This window comes from Filicampus tigris, chromosome 13 (genome assembly GCF_054856515.1).
Source record: "Filicampus tigris isolate MCC_2025a chromosome 13, RoL_Ftig_1.0, whole genome shotgun sequence".
In the NCBI taxonomy this organism is placed as follows: domain Eukaryota; kingdom Metazoa; phylum Chordata; class Actinopteri; order Syngnathiformes; family Syngnathidae; genus Filicampus; species Filicampus tigris.
The window spans coordinates 5,360,032-5,377,042 of NC_141229.1; the positions used below are offsets into that span (position 1 = coordinate 5,360,032).

Consider the following 17,011-nt stretch of genomic DNA (forward strand, 5'->3'; position numbering starts at 1 on the left):
AACACACCGAAAAAGAGACGCAATGAGCTGTTGTGTAGAAATAAACATTGGCTGTAAAGCATAATTGTCACATTTTGTCATGGATGCCGTTCGGAAAGGAGGAATGAGACCTCTCTTGACAGGATCATTACCAGTGTGACCAGTCCAAGCCACGCGGGTGTGCGCGTTTTATACTGTATGTGCGTGTGTTTGCACCGTGCACTTCTCGGTGGAATGGTTGAAAACCGCGCTCACCCCAAGAAAACTGTTTTTTTTTTTTTTCTCTCCTTTTAAGGAGGTGAGTTGGAGCCAATGTTTGAGAGTGCTAAGCCTCCCACGCAGCAGCCAGTGGTGGCGCATGATTATAGCACACATGTCAAGCTGGCTTTTTATACCCTCGCTGATTGTATAGCGCAATATTCTCCCGTCAGCGAATTTGGTTACGCTGCATTCGTGTGGAAATGAGTTGAAAGGGTTGATGTTGGCTCCTCGAAAAAAAGATTTCCATCCATGCATTAACAGCGGACATGTAAAACACGATACGGTCACAGCGTGATATCTGGATGTGAAATATCGCGATAGAGCAATATTTTTGGATGGAAGTGTGACCAGACCAGTGATATTATGGTCAAAAGAATCATGATACAGTGATATTTTGCTGTAGGGTTTTACAATCAAGCTGTATTTTAGTGTTACGTGTCATCATAGAGCAGTATTTAGATGTTAAAGTACCACCAAATGTTGATATTTTGGTGACGTCGTAACTTCATTTAACAGTATTGTACATAAAATAGTCAAATTTTGATTGAAAGTATCACGATAAATCAATATTTTGATATCAAGTATCATCATACAGTGATATTTTGGTGGAACGTGTCACCGTACAGTCTCATTTGGGCTGTAAGCGACGTACGTAAATTAAAGTGATTTTTGCTTTAAAGCGGAAGTCGACCCAAACATATTTTTTTCACTAGTTGAAACATGGCATTCTGATTGATTTTGCATTTGTGGAATATAAGTTAAGCAGCAAAATACACTCGTTTTTAGCCATCTCCGGGGGCGGCCATTTTGTTTTCTGTCGACTTAAAATGACATCACAACTGCTCACAAAGACCAATCACGGCTCAGATTCAGAAAACAGGTCAGCCGTGATTGGTCCTTGTGAGCAGTTGTGATGTCATTTTAAGTCGACAGAAGACAAAATGGCCGCCCGGGGAGATGGTTAAAAACGAGTGCATTAACACTTAACTTATTCCACAAACGCAAAATTTATCAGAATAACATGATACTATACAACAATATTTCGGTGTAAATTAACACCATACATGGTAATTGTTTTTTTTTTAATTATTTTGAGGTTGTTTTTTTTCCAGTACAACTCAAGAACTTTGCCTTGAATTTGTTTTCGTGTTAGTAACTGTGTACTGCAAATAGAACAAGAAACGCTCGGAATTGAAGAACTTTATTGAGTTTTGAATTCTAATCTACACATTTTCCTTCGGTCCAATCCGCTCGGCCGTGCGGCCGTGCGGGATCGCAGCGTATTTTTAGCTCCGTTCCCCAAAATAGCTGAGCAGCCACTTCCCCTCGCCGGACGGCTACACATAAAGAATTTCACAAGGCCCGGAGCAGCTTGTGCCAATCTTGTTGTAATAAAAAGAGTCCTCTGATGTTTCTGCACCTTCTCTTTCCATCCTAAACGTCCTCGGTGGTGGGGCGGGGGGGGGGTTTAGGGTTCAGAGCTGTCGGCTGAGCTTGTGGGCCTGGCGCTCCTTGGCATTGAAGGCGTACTTGGTGTCCTGGAGCTGTTCAATGAGCTCGCGGGCCTCGCGCATGTCTCCGGCCAGCTGCCCGTACTTTTCCACCAACTCCTGGTTCTCCCGCCGGAGTTCCACCACCAGCTGACTCAGCTCGTCGTTCTGCCGGCCGCAGTGCGCCTTCAGTTGCTCCATCTCGGACAGAGTCTCCTCCATGCGGCGAACCAGGCTCTCCAGCTTGTCCTGGGACATCGTCGGTATCTACGTCCGCTCGGTTTTTCAGTCTTCGTCTCTGAGGCTGCTGCCCGCGCAGGCGATTATTCTCACCTAATATCCCCCTCGTTCTTCCCAACACGCTAATCCCATTAGTGGATCTATCCTGGGTGATGCTGAGGCCTGGAGGCGTCACTTGGAATTATCCCCCTGACACAAATGCTCATGAAATGGGACGTCTTTGACGGAAAATGCCTTGAAAGTCCACAAAGCGGAGGGATTCCAGATAAAATGCCTTGTGTAAGTTGACATTGGACATAAGGGACACATAATTCCTTCAAAATTTTTTACAAATGGACATTTAGCTTTAAATGGCTTTTAAAAGTCCTGAAAATGGAAGTTTCTATTAAAATGGCTTAAAGCATAGGTCTCAAACTCAAATTATTTTCGATGTTTCCCTCCAGAAACACGCCTCGATTCAAATGATCAGCTCATCGGCGAGCTCTTCGGGAGCCTGATAACGATCCTAATCATTTGAATCGGGCGTGTTGGAGGAGGGAAACATCGAAAACATGCAGGATAGCGGCCACCGAGAACCAGAGTTTGAGATCTCGTTTTGAAAATAGCCATATTCTAATCGTGAAAATCATGAATTTAAGATTCCTCCAAATATGGACATATTGTATGAAAAACAAGCCCCTAAAATGGATTTATTTGACATAACGCCTTTAAAAACTCCTAAAAATGGTCCTTTAACTTAGAATGACATCCAAAAGACATGACAATTAACTTTCAGTTTTGAAAATGGGCAATCTACATAGAAAGCCTCCATAAGTCACAGTTTTCCATATTTCAATTAATTTGCACAAAAATGCCTTCAAAAACTCTTGAAAATTGATATACTGCATATGTAATGGCTTCCAAAAGTCCTCAGTTACGTGCCTACAAAATGGACATATTTTACATAGAACAAGCCACTAAAATGGACTTAATTGGCAAAATGCCTTTGAAAACTCCTAAAAATTGACATATTGAACTTGCAATAGCTTTTAAAAGTCCTGAAAATTGAGGTTGCTAAGAATAACTTTAAAGTCAAGTGAAAATTGACATTCTACATAAAAAGCTTTCAAAAAAGTCCCAATAAAAAGGACACAAGACATAAAAAGTCATCAAAAACTCCTGAAAATTGTCATTTTAATGGCTTCCAAAACTCGTGAAAATTTTGGTTTGTATAAAAATGATTTTTATATATTTAGATTCTACATAAAATTCCTTCAAGAAGTCCCTAAATATGACATTTTATATAAAACGCTTTCAAAAAGTCACCCTCAGAACTGAGGTATTCAATATAAAACGCCTTTTTTTTCCTTTTTTTTTAATAATGGACCGATTGTACTTTAATTACACCACTTCTGGGGCCTTTTTTTTTAGGCAACTAAATTTTGCTTGGTGCCATTTAACATTAAATGCCTTCAAAAAGTCCAGAGCAAGGAGGTATCGAACAAATAATGCCTTAAAGCTTTTAAACTAGATGTATTCAATAAAAATTCTTTTGAAAAGTCTCAGACTGTTTGAAAAGCTAAAACAAAGAACTGCATCCATATCTTTGATTGTTTATTTAAAAAAACAGAAAAAGTGAACACATTTGAATTTGCAAAAAAGACAAAACGCATGTTAAAGGACACAAAATAAAGCAAACCGTCCGTCAAACAAAAATATGTGTATGAGAAGAAAAGAGATGACATGGTGTCGTACTCATAGTTATTATTATTCATATTCATGCTGTTCAAATCTTTCACGTTTCTTGGTGTGAGATGTAGTGCGTGAGGGCATCCTGAGCAAGCCAACGCAACAAGTGACTGTGACACGCTTTCACGCCGAGATCTGGGAAATTCTGGCGACAGAAGATCTGGAACGGGTATTGAACTATACACAACTGTCCCAGCATTGTCGCATTCACTGATACAAGTTGCAAAAAAAAAAAATAATAATAATAATAAAATTGCATCCCGGCACCACTCATCTGGCTTTTTGCATCAAATCCCGCAAATTTGCCGCATTGGAGCCGGAAGCGAAAATGCGGAATTTATTCACCTCGGATTTTTAAATAGAGAACAGAGTTTTAGCCGCCGACCCCGATTCCATGTCGGTTTCTACAAACACAGAAAAGCTGCGGAGAATTCGGCCAATCAGCGGCAAACTTTACACCACTATACCCTTATATGCAGAAATTCCCTGGTCGACTTTAACCCCCGCTAGCTCCTCTGTGCCGTTTTTCTACAGAACAGCAAAATAGGGGAAGAGGTGCCAGCTTTTAGAGGCAGTGTGAAACTATCAATCAAATTTGATTTACAGTATATAGCACTTTTCTTACATAAAAATCTAACTCAAACTTTTCACTTCGTTCTTGCGTTATACCCTTACACGCAGTTACGGCTCTGGTACGAGTTGGAATATTCTCACCTGGAACTGCCATATAAAACACTTGTCGGACAGCGACAAACTTTACACGGCAATTCTGACATTGCAGAAGAAACCTTATACGCGGTTACGGCTCTGGTACGGCCTACGAAGTTGGAATATTCTCACCGGAACTGCCATATAAAACACTTGTCGGATAACGACAAACTTTACACGGCAATTCTGACATTGCACGATAAACCTTATACGCGGTTACGGCTCTGGTACGGCCTACGAAGTTGGAATATTCTCACCGGAACTGCCATATAAAACACTTGTCGGACAGCGACAAACTTTACACGGCAATTCTGACATTGCAGAATAAACCTTATACGCTGTTACGGCTCTGGTAACCGATGAAGCTGGGGTTGATTTTGTTCTTCCCATTCCTTTTATACAGTGTGATGTGGGAAGGTATAAAAATGCCGGCTTTTATAGAAAGTGTGAGACTTTACATCCCTTTCCCGGCCTTGCAAAAAACATCCTTACATGCCGCCACGGCCGATAGTATGGATCTACAAAAATGTATCCATCTTTGCCTTTCATACAGAACCCAGCCGAGGCGGGTTAAGTGGCACGGGAGGGGAAAAAGGTGTAAAATCGCGGGTTTTTACAGACGGCGCGAAAGGGGCCGTGGGATTTGGACTCTTCTTTCAAAGACCGTGGTGTTGATGGGTGGGAGCGAGGTGGACAGCTTGGCAGTCGCAGCGTTGAAAACGACTTCCTGGTGTCCCTGAGCAAGGCACCTGCTGCTCCGGTAGTAAAAGAACCGGCCAGGAAGTCTCTGTCTCGGCATAAATTAAACCGGTTGGAAAAACATTCTCGCTGGGAGTCAATCAGAGTTTTGCGTTGCTATGCCTGAGACAGGAGTTGAATTTAAGAAAAAAGGCTTTAAAAAAAAAAAAAAAGAAAAAAAAATGCGAGGACAGGGGCCCTTCCCTTCCTCTGAGCTGGAAAAAGCAAGTCATCCCGTCCTGTCGCGCGCGTGGGGGGCGGGGGGGGGAGTTTTTCATGAGGAAAAAGGTGTTCCCGCTAAATGTAAAACTGGTGCAGCGCCAGCTCGTCCATGAAAGGGCGCACCAGGTTGTCGGTGGCGAAGTAGAAGACCAGGCCGAAGAAGATGGAGATGGGCAGCGCCGGAAGCGCCTTTTTGAAGATGGCCAGCAGTAGCAGCGTCAGGCACAAGCCCTGCGGGAGGGGAGGGGAGGGGAGGGGAGAAACCGCGCGCCGCACGGGGGACGGCGGGGGCGGAGGTTACGTCAAGCTGGCAGGCGCGCGGCTTATTTTTTACGACGGCGCCGCCGGGGGTGGGGCGCGGCTTTGCGGCGACTCACAATGAGGATGGCGACGAAGCAGGCCAGCGTGGTGTTCCAGTCGCCGCTGGCGGCGGCTGAGGCTTTTCCCACCAGCATGCTGTAGAAGATGAAGTCTCCCAGGCCCAGCTTGACACCCCCTGAGGACACAGCGAGGCGCATGTAACCACGGCGTGTGGCTTCCCCGCCTGCCACATCGGCCGTGTTCTCATCATCCCCCCCCCCCCCCACCCCCCGTGTCATTAGCGCCTCTCGTCCCGAGCTGACCTTGTCATGAGTGGGCGCTGGGGGGCTGAACATTTAATCGAGTTCTAATCGACATGGCAATGTGGTAGAATGCAATTTTCAAATGGTAAAAAGATACTATTTTGAGAGAGGGAGATCATTCCATTTTTATAATAATAATAATTAATTGTATTGGCATATTAGAGGGGCGGCGATTACTCGAGTTATTGGCAATCAAATGAATCGATTGTTTTAATATTGAGTCATCATTGAGAAAGCTTTTGTCATTCGAAATGGTCCAAAACCTGGAGTTCCAGCCCCTGAACGGGAAAGATCCGATTTTTGCAGTCCTCCATGCAAAGCAGACCGATTATCTTTGTGTACAATCAAAATAAAACATTTGCTTTTCCTTTGGACGATCAACAGTTTTGACTATTTTCTATTTTCTGTGACACACTTTGCAACCAATGTCGTTTCTTGCGTTCACACCGGACACAAAGCGATCCCGGGAGTTGCGTACACAGCAAATGTGCATTCGCTTAATCGCACCACACTCTCCTTTGACAGAAAAAAAAAAAAAAACGTACGAACATCGCTTGTCAAACAATCAGTGTGTTGGTGTGGACGATGGTTGTGCTAAAATTCCGGCTAATCATTTTGCTAGCTTGATTTGCATAACACAAATATACATACCAAATACGCCAACTTTATCACGCAACATTCTCTCGACCTGCTCTTTTTTTGTTGTTTTTTTTTTCCTGGTACAATCCCGATATTGGTAGCAAGATTCCACTCACGCTCCTCGTCGTCATCCTCGACGGGCGGCCGGTCCGACGGCATCTGCTGGATCTCCCGCCGAGTGTCCTCGGTGGACTGCATGTCCCCCAGCTGGTGCTCCTGGTGGCTCACCCAGGACGGCGTGAAGCCTCCGTTGTCCCCCGACGGACTGGCCGCCGCCGCCGCCGCCGCTGCACACGGCCGTCAGTTAGCAAGTCGGGCTGAAACGCTGACGCGCGCAATTGCGTCGCTCACCTTCTTGAGGTTCGGGCTGAGGCGACGTCGCGTCAGCCGGGCTCCTCTTGGGCCCCGCGTTTGTGTCGGCCATGTTGACGAGCCACACCATGGTCGCTGCGAGAGGAGGGAAAGTTCACATTCTTCGTGTTTTATTTGCATCACACGCCGGCGTGGTTCGCCGTTGCTGGCTGCCGGCAAGAATGTACTGACGCTTCTAATCTGACCAAACTGTGTTAAAGTGGTTTCCTCCCACATGCCAAAAACACGCATGATATGTACCGTGAGGTTGCTACGCCGAAAGCCGTTCCCTGCATGTGTGTTATCAAGATCCCTACATGCTCGTTCATTTTTGCAAGAACACGTCTGCGGGTTACGGGGAGGCTCTAAATCAAGCGTTTTGAACAACGCGGCAAGTGGGTGCGAAGACAGGATTTGATGCGACCCATCAATCAGTTCGAAACACCAATAAAACTTTAAAGAAACCGCTAGAGACAAGGCGACTTATTTACATTTGACACCCCTCCAATTTTTTTTATTTTTTTTTACAGCTGCCTATATTACTAGTATATAAACTACATGTAATATACAACAAACGATCACCCCAAAACAATTCAATATGACTCCAAGCTCATACTATATATCGTCACTGTCCTGTGAAAAACACTTATCTCCAATTTTAGAAACTTTCTTAGTTTTCACATTAATGCCGTCGCATTCATCTGTAACGCATAAACACCATTCATGCGAAAATAAGAAAATGAAAAAAAAAAAAAATGGAGATATGCGTTTTTGACATGACTGCGACGATATAGTATGTATCCTTATTATAAATGTACAAATGAATGTTGTGAAACGTGGCTGGCAACCACCAATCACAGCTCACCTGTTTTCTGAAGATGAGCAGTGATTGGTTGCTACCTAAGCAACCGTGATGTCATTTTCAGCAGTCAGAAAGTGGCAAAATGGCTACCCCCAGAGATGGACAAAAACGGGTGGACTTTACCGCTTAACTGATATTCCACATACGCAATATTAATCAGAATGCCGCGTTTGGACGAGCGGGCCTGCATAGAACATAAAACCGCATAGAAAATTTGGGGGTTGACTTTAGTTTTTGACGGTTGTGATTTGCAGTTTGCACATTGCACTTTACGTGTGAAATGATCCCAAACTTTGGTTCATTGTCTCTTTTACCACTCAAAGTTTTGAAGCCAATCAATAATTGTCTTTATTAAGCGCGATTTCAATATCAAGAAAAAAAAAAAAAAAAAACACCGTGATTATTCTTCCCAAAATCACCCGGCTCTAGTGTCGTGTACTGCATGCGCCAGAAATTGACGTACATGAATAGATGAGGGCAGGAAAAATGGGCTCGTTCCTCTCCTGAGCCGTCTCCACTAAGATCCTCAGAGGGCCTTTGGGACACAGCACCGCCAACAGATCTGAACACAGATATGGACATGAGGCGAGGAGGGGGGGAGGGGGGAGGGGGGGGGGTCCAAAACGTAACGGAGAAGGGTCATATACCGTAAACGGATATGACGGCGAGTATGAGCCAGGCGGTCCATTCGGGCAGGTACTTGATGAAGACCAGCGCCATTAGAGCACTGATCATGATGAGGTAGGCCTGCTGGAGGCGCAGCGGCCCCTTCCAGTGGATGCACATCATGCCCACCACGCCAAAGTTCCACACGATGACCGCCAGCGTCATGTAGTCCATGGCCACGTTGTAGGTCTTGAACACCTCCCTGGCGCCGCACAAAAGGGACGGGATGTGAGATCAAATTGGAAGGGGGGGAGGGGGGGGGTGAAATGAGAGGGAAGCTTACTTGAGGTAAATGTAGGAGAAGAAGAAGAGCAGGAGTAAGGAGGAGATGAAGAGCCAGCCTTGGATCACCTAAGGGGGGGGGGGGGGGGGGAACGTTTTAATACACGGCGTTCACTTCGACTGCCCCATTGTTGCCGGCCGACAAGTTATTTTTATATGGTTCTGAAATTTTGCGGTTGAAAGGGCCCGTTCATGCCGCCTGCTGTGACGCTGTTCTCTATGAACGGGACCCATACGGCATGTGGGGTTGCGATCATTTTACAAAAAAAAATAAAAATAAACTCAATTTAAGGTGTCTTATTTTTCATGAGAAAAATTATGCTTTTATGGTGAAAACTGTTCATTAGTATTATTTTACAATATTCTTATGTTATTTTAGGGGAATTAAAAAAAACTTAACTATTGCAAGAAAGACAATAAGTCAAATTTGAAAGGCTAAACAAGCTATGATTTTATGTAGGGAAAAAAAAAAAATCATTCCAGGACGATGAAATTGTATTTACGAAAAAAAAGGCACGATTTTTGCCAAAAGACAATTTCACTTTAAGAAGGAAAAAAAAAGTCAAGATTTTAAGTAGATACAAGTCATTATTCTATATTTAAAAAGCCTGAATGTTATGAGAAAACAAATTGTAGTATGATGAGAAATATGTCACAATTTAAAGACTAAAAAAAAGCCATGACAGTATTTTAGGTACAGAAAAAATATAACAGAGGAAAAATTCACTTTTTGAGGAATAAATTGTATCATTGGTAATAAAAAATTTGATTTTTTGTTGAAAAAGAGTTACAAATTTACTAGAATAGAAAAGTTGTACATTACGAGAAAAAAACCATCTAAATTCTAGTATAAAAAATGTCTGATAGCGTTAGAAGTTGAAATTTTACATTTTGAATTTTTTTTTATGAAAGTCATAATTTCTGTCAAAAAGAAAAAGCAAAAATTCATATATTTACAATTAAAAAAATCCAAATGAAGCATAATAAAACTACTTGATGAGAAAAAAAATTATATTTAGAGATCAATCTACCCCTATTACTACAAATTTGGCGGGGTTGAAATGGTCTTAATTTAACAAGAATCTTTGGTTTACAAGTACACCTTCTGCTGGGTTCCGTTTTAAAGCAAACGACATCGCCATTTTGCTGCATCCCCGCGTGAAAGTGGCCAACAAGCGAGCCGGGCAGGCGCGACGCACCCTGTAGCAGCGGTACTTGTAGAGCAGCACCAGCACCAGCGTCATGACGATGATGACGGTGATCATGATGGTGGCATTGAGGATGGAGTTCAGCGCCCGCTGGCCCACCGTGTCCGTATCCTCCGGGAACGGCGTGTAGATCCTGACGGGTACATAAGGGTGATAAGAGGAGCTTAAGAGGTTTGGCTAGTGCAGTGCTTCTCAGTTTGTGAGCTGTAACCGCAAAATAATTTGTAATAAATGACATAACGTTCTCTAAAAAACAAAAACAGATGGCGATTGCCATTACGACAAACATAATAAAATAATTAGTCTTCCCTAATTTTGCTTTGAGTCAATTTAAAGGTCTTATAATATTGTGAAGAATTACATAAATAGGACATCGCAGCATGGATGAAGCATTTTTCAAACAAGACGCATATTAGTACAGGAATAAAGAATTTTTTTTTCCCGAATAATAAGTGTATATTATTGCAGGAGTAAAGTAATATATTATTGTGAACAAAAGATGTATTATAACAGGAACATCCTTTTTTTCTAGATCAAAAACTGTATTTTTAACTCCTCTTGAAGAAAAAAAAAACTACTTTCACAAAGGTTATTATTTTTTTTTTTTTTACCAGAATAAAGTCCATTTTTGGCAGAAACAAAAGTCCGATTTTTATAGGAGTAAAAAAATATATCTAATATGTAAAAAAAAATAATTCCCCTGCATCAAAATGTTTGAGAGCTCATTGGATAGTATATGAAATGTTGCAATGGCGCCGCCAAGTGGCCGCAGCAGTTTTTTGTCCACTCACAGCCTCTGTCCATCCTTCTGCGTGTAGAAGCTGACCGACTTTATGGTCGCCACGACGACTACCATGCACAGCGTCACGGGGACGAAGAGCATGATGACGTGCTTGGCGCCATACTTGAGCGTCAACTCCTCATCGTCCTCCTCGTCCGCCTCTGCCACGCGGGGGGGCCTGGCCGAGGGGGGCAGGCCGTTGGGCTCCGGAGCCCCGGATCCTCCTCCTGAGCCCCCCCTGGACCGAAGTCTGGTGGTCCCGCCTTCCTGGTGCTGCTCAGTGCTACCGTTGGCCTCCTGTTGGTCCTGAAAACACAAGATACAATAAATCCATGTCAAGCAGCTCATAATAATAATCTTCGTAAATAGAGGTACATCGAAAAAAAATGGAATAAGGGAGAACAGTTCATTTATTTCAGTACTCATATTGTAGAGCCTGACCAACACAGATTTTTTTTTTTTTTTTAGGACGATGCCGGTTCACATGTTTGGCAAAAAAAAAAAAATTCTGATAGCCGATTATTCCAAAAAAAAATAGATATGATGGATAAAATAACTTCTTATTGGTCATTTAACATTTACAACAACAAAGATGTGAATTACTGTCACTGATTAGCAAAACTGCTGCGCAAAAGACAATACAAAAAGTTATTTCGAGCCTTGTTATCAACATATATAGACACTTACAGACATTGCATCTTTATGGGCATATGGAGAAAGATGTAATTCACACAGAATAAATGTCCTTTACTGCTTTTCCATACATTGCTGCAGCGGCATTTACTGTTTCATGAGAAAGTAAGCTTATATTGCTGCTGGCAAAACTCCTGCCGATTATTATCATAATGAAAAGGCCTAATATTCTAAAAAAAAGGCAGATTAATCGGTCGGGCCCAATACTGTATATTATATATTCTAAATTCATTATACACCATGAGGCCAATTCCGAGACAAACTCATTGGAGTCTTGTTTCTGATCTAATAACAGTTTCGCACAACATGTTGGGGGGTGATTACGTGAAATACTCGATAGGAAAACCTATTCTCTGAAAAAAAAGTGTTAGTGACAATAATGAACAAGACAATTTCATGCTTTATATTAACAATTGATGGAGCACTGTTGGGGTTCACAAGTTGGCATGGCCTTTTATAACCCTTCCAGGTTCTCATGCGGTCCCACTTGAAAATAAACTGCCCACCCCTGGTCTCAAGTATTTCTAATGTTCACAAAAACACCTACGTTAGTTGGTAAAAAAAAAGACTGAATCGCTGAAAAAAAAAAGGTGCAGCGTTTGTTTAACGCGGTGAACTGGGAGTCAGGTGGTACAAGTGACATAACATTTGCAGAAGTACAAGGCAGACGCGTCCGAACTCGCCAATGCCTACAAATAAACACATGAAGCGAGTGTTGATGTGTGAGTGTGCCTGGGAGTGCGAGTGCGTGTGTGGGCGAGTGAGATGTTCGAGCATTGATACTGTAAATCAAATTACTGCAGAAGGGTGGTTATATAGTGGACTTTGGCTGTGCATGCATGGCCACACCTTTACGTACAAGACTCATGCGACACGCAAACACAGAGACAAAGACGCTCACGCATATTGACATACATAGAGACATACACACACACACGCACACACATTGTAACATGCAAACAAACAGTGACGCTCACTCAGTCACACGCTGCAACATTGCATGAAGCAATCATTTTCCGTCCGTTTGGCACTCACCACGTTGTTTTCCACGTCTTGCGTATCGTTGGCCATGTTGCGACGTGCCGACACTGGTCCTCACATGCGCGGCGAATGATGGTAGAAGTTGTTGTTGCCCTGATGGCAGACAAAAAGGCGCAAGATTGTGTCAACAGTGACCAGTGATGACACTTTCACTGATCATTAACACTGAACACGGCCATTAAATGGTGGCAAGCATGAGGAAGTGACTGGAGGAAGTGTTCGGGCCATATAAAAAAAATGACTTAATATTGACATTTAAAGAAGAACACAATCACAGGAATAAGCAAGTAACAATATGACAATGAGGTCATGATTTTAGGCAGCACCCCCCCCCCCTCTCAAATAAATAAATAAATAAATTTATGGGGAATAACCTTTTTTTTAATAAAAAGTCATGTTGGACAATGAAACCTTCAAAATGTAGTATTTTGTATGGGAATAAAGTTGTATTTACTTCGAAAAAAGAAATTTACAAGAATAAACTGGTATTTTTACAATAATAAAAAAGCTACAACTTTACAAGAGAAATATCACAATTTTATGGTTACAAAGCGACGCTGTTACCATTAGTTCAACAATTTGTTACTAATCTGTAAATAACAGGTCAAAATATTTGTACTATTTCCTTTTTTAAAATCAGAGATACGAGTAAACCTTTCTATATATATTTTTTGCGCTGATTACAAATCTTCATTATTTTCCCCTAGCACATAATAATAACAATAATAATATGTAGTATAGCAATTCATTTAGTAATATTTATCAATTAAGTGTTTGCTATATTTTTAAGACCAATTCAGCCCTAACTGTAGTGTACAGTTTGGCCTCAAGACTAAATGTTCAGTAAATAGTATTTTGTCACTTCTGAGCTACACACCACCGTGGCGATGAAATGAACGTGTCTGCAAGCATCTGCTATGTTATGTTATGTTATGTTATGATTTAGCCAAGCCGCTAATGCCAGCTAGTTAGCAACAATGACATAGCGGCGGCACAAGAAGCAGCGGCCGCCCTCGAACATTTACACACATAACGTCTCAGTGACAATGTCGTTCCCCAAGAGAAGGCGTCAAATAATTCCAACTTACCGCCAACAAACGGCGAAGAACGAATTGGACGTTGTGGACAGACAGACAGAGTAGGTTGATCGTGGGCTGTGGACCGGGGTACTTTCCCTTCTTTGTTCTTCCTGTTCTCTCAGCCTACTTCCGGAATGCGCTGTCGAAATCTGCATCCCTCACACTTTGACTTCCGGGTTATTGTTCCGCCTTCAAACGGACATTTTTATTCAAAATGTCAAACGCGCAGTCTTCTCAGACTATTAAACAATTACAAAATAAATTATTTTTTCAATACTAATATAACAGAGTAACAATCCTGGAACCCACCAAAAAGCAAAGAGAGCGTGTCTTTTTCCCACATATTTTCACATTTATATCAGAATTGAGAAGAAACTAAATCATTATATTGTTGTTTAGAACCCTGATTTTAAATTATTATTATTGGTCAACTCTTTGGTGCTGGCTACTTCCTGGGTCCTCAACATCCCAAGTAATGTTGTTAATATGACTGGATTAAGAATTGGAATTTGACGGCAAAATATGTGATTAAATATAAAGTGTCATTTAAAATAATTCACAGGCGTTACTGATTGTTGTTTTTGTGAAGGACCCTCTGAGGATGTGTTTCATTTGTAAATCCATCAAAATTTGATCAATCTTATTGGCTAAATGTCATATTCACAGATGCACTAATTCAACACCTCTTTTGTGCATATTTGAAAAAAAGTAAATCATATAATAGAACTGAAAGCACATAAAATTGCACATTTGTGCAACCTGGCTATTGTATTTGTATGTTCTGTGTTTCTTAAAAAAAACGCCCCAAGTAACAAACACATATATGTTGACAATATTTAATATGCTTGTTTGATAATGAAATACATGTGAATTAAAAATCAACCCGAGTGTTGAAAGTAAGCAATTAAAATGATCAAATTTAATCTTTTTGTTATTTGTTTGTTTTGGGTGCTTTAGTTCATAGGTCAGTTCATTAGTTCCCATCGATGTTATAAAGGCAAAAAAACATGCGCGCGGATGTTTTAATATTTATTCATAATAATGTTAAATTTAAAACAGAATTCAATCTCATTAAACATTTGCCCAAATTACGATTCCTAGTTATGTCCTCCCCCCATCACCCCCCCCCCCAATGTACTTCCGGTTCAGGGGTTAACTTGTTGGATCAGCAGCGCAGGAAACGCGACACGCATCGACAGAACCTTTTAAACCCGACCCCAAACCAGATTTCAAGCATGGTAGGTGGAATATTCGCAAAAAGAGTGTTCGTTTCAAGTGGAAGCCACGAACGTGTTACTCGGTGCTTTGTTGTTATTTCGGATTTTGAATGAGTAAAATCGGCGCCCCTTGCAAGCTATCGGCTAAGAGTTAGCATAAACATGGGAAAGTGAGACGGAGACGTCGATGAATTTACAGCAAACGACTCTCTGTTTTGGAAAGATGGATGCGTGAATAATTAATGTTCCTGACAGAAAGTCAGTTATCACTTAAGATGAAAAGTTATTTGTTCCATTTTGTACTTCTACATGCTGTCAACTTGTACCATTCACTTCAATTAATACCCATCACGCGTCCATTTCTGAGTGATGCAGCATTTCAACACAAAGACACAAGCATTATTATCACTGCAGCTCTGCTTACCTTCAGCCGTTGCATCTTCAAGTGTGTGACTGTGTAAGACCTGATTTGGCTGCTAAACACATGGTTAAAATACCGCCCATAGTCTCACACCATCCTGCTGGTGCAACCTACCAAGCGGCCAGAGGGAAGAACGTATGCCGACTACGAGTCTGTCAACGAATGCATGGAAGGTAAAGTGACTGTCATTCTTGTACTGTGTAGAAACAAGTTGTGGCCAAGTTTCAGTAATTGTATTCAGTGTGCTCCCGCTAAATTCTGGTTCCGTGTTGTTTAATTGTAGTAAAACCTGTCTTGTCTTGTACAAAAGGTGTGTGCAAGATGTATGAGGAGCATCTGAAGAGGATGAACCCCAACAGTCCGTCAATCACGTACGACATCAGCCAGCTCTTCGACTTTATCGATGACCTGGCGGATCTCAGCTGTCTGGTGTAAGTACGGCAATCCCCTACACCTATACCAAAGAGTAACAATTAACAAATTCACCTATTCATTTTTTTTTGGTATGTGTGATTGTGGGGCCTACCTTACAATTTGCTGAAAATTCACCTAGTGCAGTTTTTGTGCCCTTTCGGAAACACTCCAAAAAGAGGGTGCCAATAGGAAAGTAGTACAAAACACTGCTCCTCACCAAAACAACACTACCCCTACAGTGAAGCAGCATCATACTTTGTGGCTGATTTTTCTTCAGCTGGAACTGGGACTTCAGACAACACGGGGGCATAACCTTCAGGCTGGTGTTAGAAAGCAAAATACATGTCAAGAAAAGCCGACTAGAACATGGGAAATTAAGAGGGGGGTCGTTATCAGAGACACTGTACTGACTCGCATGTAACCTCTGAAATGTGTTGGCCAGGTATCGCGCCGACACGCAGACGTACCAGCCCAACAATAAGGATTGGATCAAAGAAAAGATCTACGTGCTACTGCGCCGTCAGGCCCAGCAGGCCGCCAACTGAAAGCGGACACGTCTTCTTCTTTTCATATTGCCTTGTGTGCGCTGTTTCCTTTTTTTGTTTGTTCCCACTTGAAGGAAGGCATATTTTGTATTTTAAGGTTTTACTTTACGAATAAAGATTTACTTTAAGAAAAAAAAAAAAACCTATTTCGCGTTGGTTTGTTTTGTATGAGAAATTATGCAAAAAGAAGTCATGATTACCCATTTGTACGAAGGAATCTGAGAAAGAATATTGCAGTGTTACAAAAAAAAAAAAGGCAATCGTTTGCTGATTAAAAATACATACAAGAAAAAAATGGCCATTTATGAGATGGAAGTTGGCATTTAAGGAGATTAAAGCTGTTAACAATAATTGTAAGTTTTTAGAAGAATTGAGAAAATACTATAGTAAATGCTGTTAAATGGTTTGGGGGGATCATGTAAGGTCAATAAAACTAAGTTTACATGAATTGTTGAGGAATTTGGGGGAATTAAGATGGAATTTTACATGACAAAAACTGCAATTTTAGTTGTGGAAAAAAGTGCCTTTTACGATAAAATAAATTATAACAATGCAGTTGTATCTTAAGAAGTAATTTACAAGTAATTTTACAAGAAACATTTGTTTTTTTGGGGGGGGCATACATCTGGGATTTTAGGTGAGAAAATTGCAATTTTAGTGGAAAAAAATGTAAAGCCACTCTCCCGTCAATTCTCCCTTTCTCTCCCTCAGGAATAAAATTCGAATTTTACGAGTTTACAAATTCTCAATGTGGAAAAAAAAGACGTGATTTCAGTTGAACTATTTCGGAATCTTATGTGGCTAAAGTTGTCATTTTATATGA

General features: G+C 41.5%; 2 protein-coding genes across 2 annotated transcripts; one reads left to right on the plus strand and one right to left on the minus strand.

Moving 5' to 3' along the window:
• Nucleotides 1-3,550: 3,550 nt before the first annotated feature.
• psen1 (presenilin 1) lies at nucleotides 3,551-14,667 on the minus strand. Its single transcript, XM_086049882.1, has 11 exons — nucleotides 13,601-14,667; nucleotides 12,507-12,605; nucleotides 10,789-11,084; nucleotides 9,989-10,130; nucleotides 8,791-8,858; nucleotides 8,489-8,709; nucleotides 8,305-8,403; nucleotides 6,980-7,075; nucleotides 6,745-6,915; nucleotides 5,744-5,862; nucleotides 3,551-5,597 (listed from the first exon to the last, which is right to left on the minus strand). Exons 2-11 carry the CDS (start codon nucleotides 12,540-12,542, stop codon nucleotides 5,442-5,444), a joined length of 1,404 nt encoding a protein of 467 aa, XP_085906008.1. The 5' UTR covers nucleotides 12,543-12,605; nucleotides 13,601-14,667; the 3' UTR covers nucleotides 3,551-5,441.
• A 48-nt stretch (nucleotides 14,668-14,715) lies between these two features.
• Nucleotides 14,716-16,334, plus strand: LOC147137313 (enhancer of rudimentary homolog). Its single transcript, XM_086049883.1, has 4 exons — nucleotides 14,716-14,829; nucleotides 15,315-15,402; nucleotides 15,540-15,660; nucleotides 16,086-16,334. Exons 1-4 carry the CDS (start codon nucleotides 14,827-14,829, stop codon nucleotides 16,186-16,188), a joined length of 315 nt encoding a protein of 104 aa, XP_085906009.1. The 5' UTR covers nucleotides 14,716-14,826; the 3' UTR covers nucleotides 16,189-16,334.
• Nucleotides 16,335-17,011: the final 677 nt, after the last annotated feature.

What these genes read in the sequence shown, in the direction of transcription:
- psen1 (XM_086049882.1), bottom strand. Translation starts at nt 12,542, where the DNA reads ATGGCCAACGATACGCAAGACGTGGAAAACAACGTG. An exon ending in CAGAAGGATGGACAGAGGCT is followed by an intron (nt 10,131 to 10,788) that starts GTGAGTGGACAA and finishes TGTACCCGTCAG; the next exon opens with GATCTACACGCCGTTCCCGG. An exon ending in GCTTCGTCGCCATCCTCATT is followed by an intron (nt 5,598 to 5,743) that starts GTGAGTCGCCGC and finishes CCCCTCCCGCAG; the next exon opens with GGCTTGTGCCTGACGCTGCT.
- LOC147137313 (XM_086049883.1), top strand. An exon ending in TGTCAACGAATGCATGGAAG is followed by an intron (nt 15,403 to 15,539) that starts GTAAAGTGACTG and finishes CTTGTACAAAAG; the next exon opens with GTGTGTGCAAGATGTATGAG. An exon ending in GCGGATCTCAGCTGTCTGGT is followed by an intron (nt 15,661 to 16,085) that starts GTAAGTACGGCA and finishes TGTGTTGGCCAG; the next exon opens with GTATCGCGCCGACACGCAGA.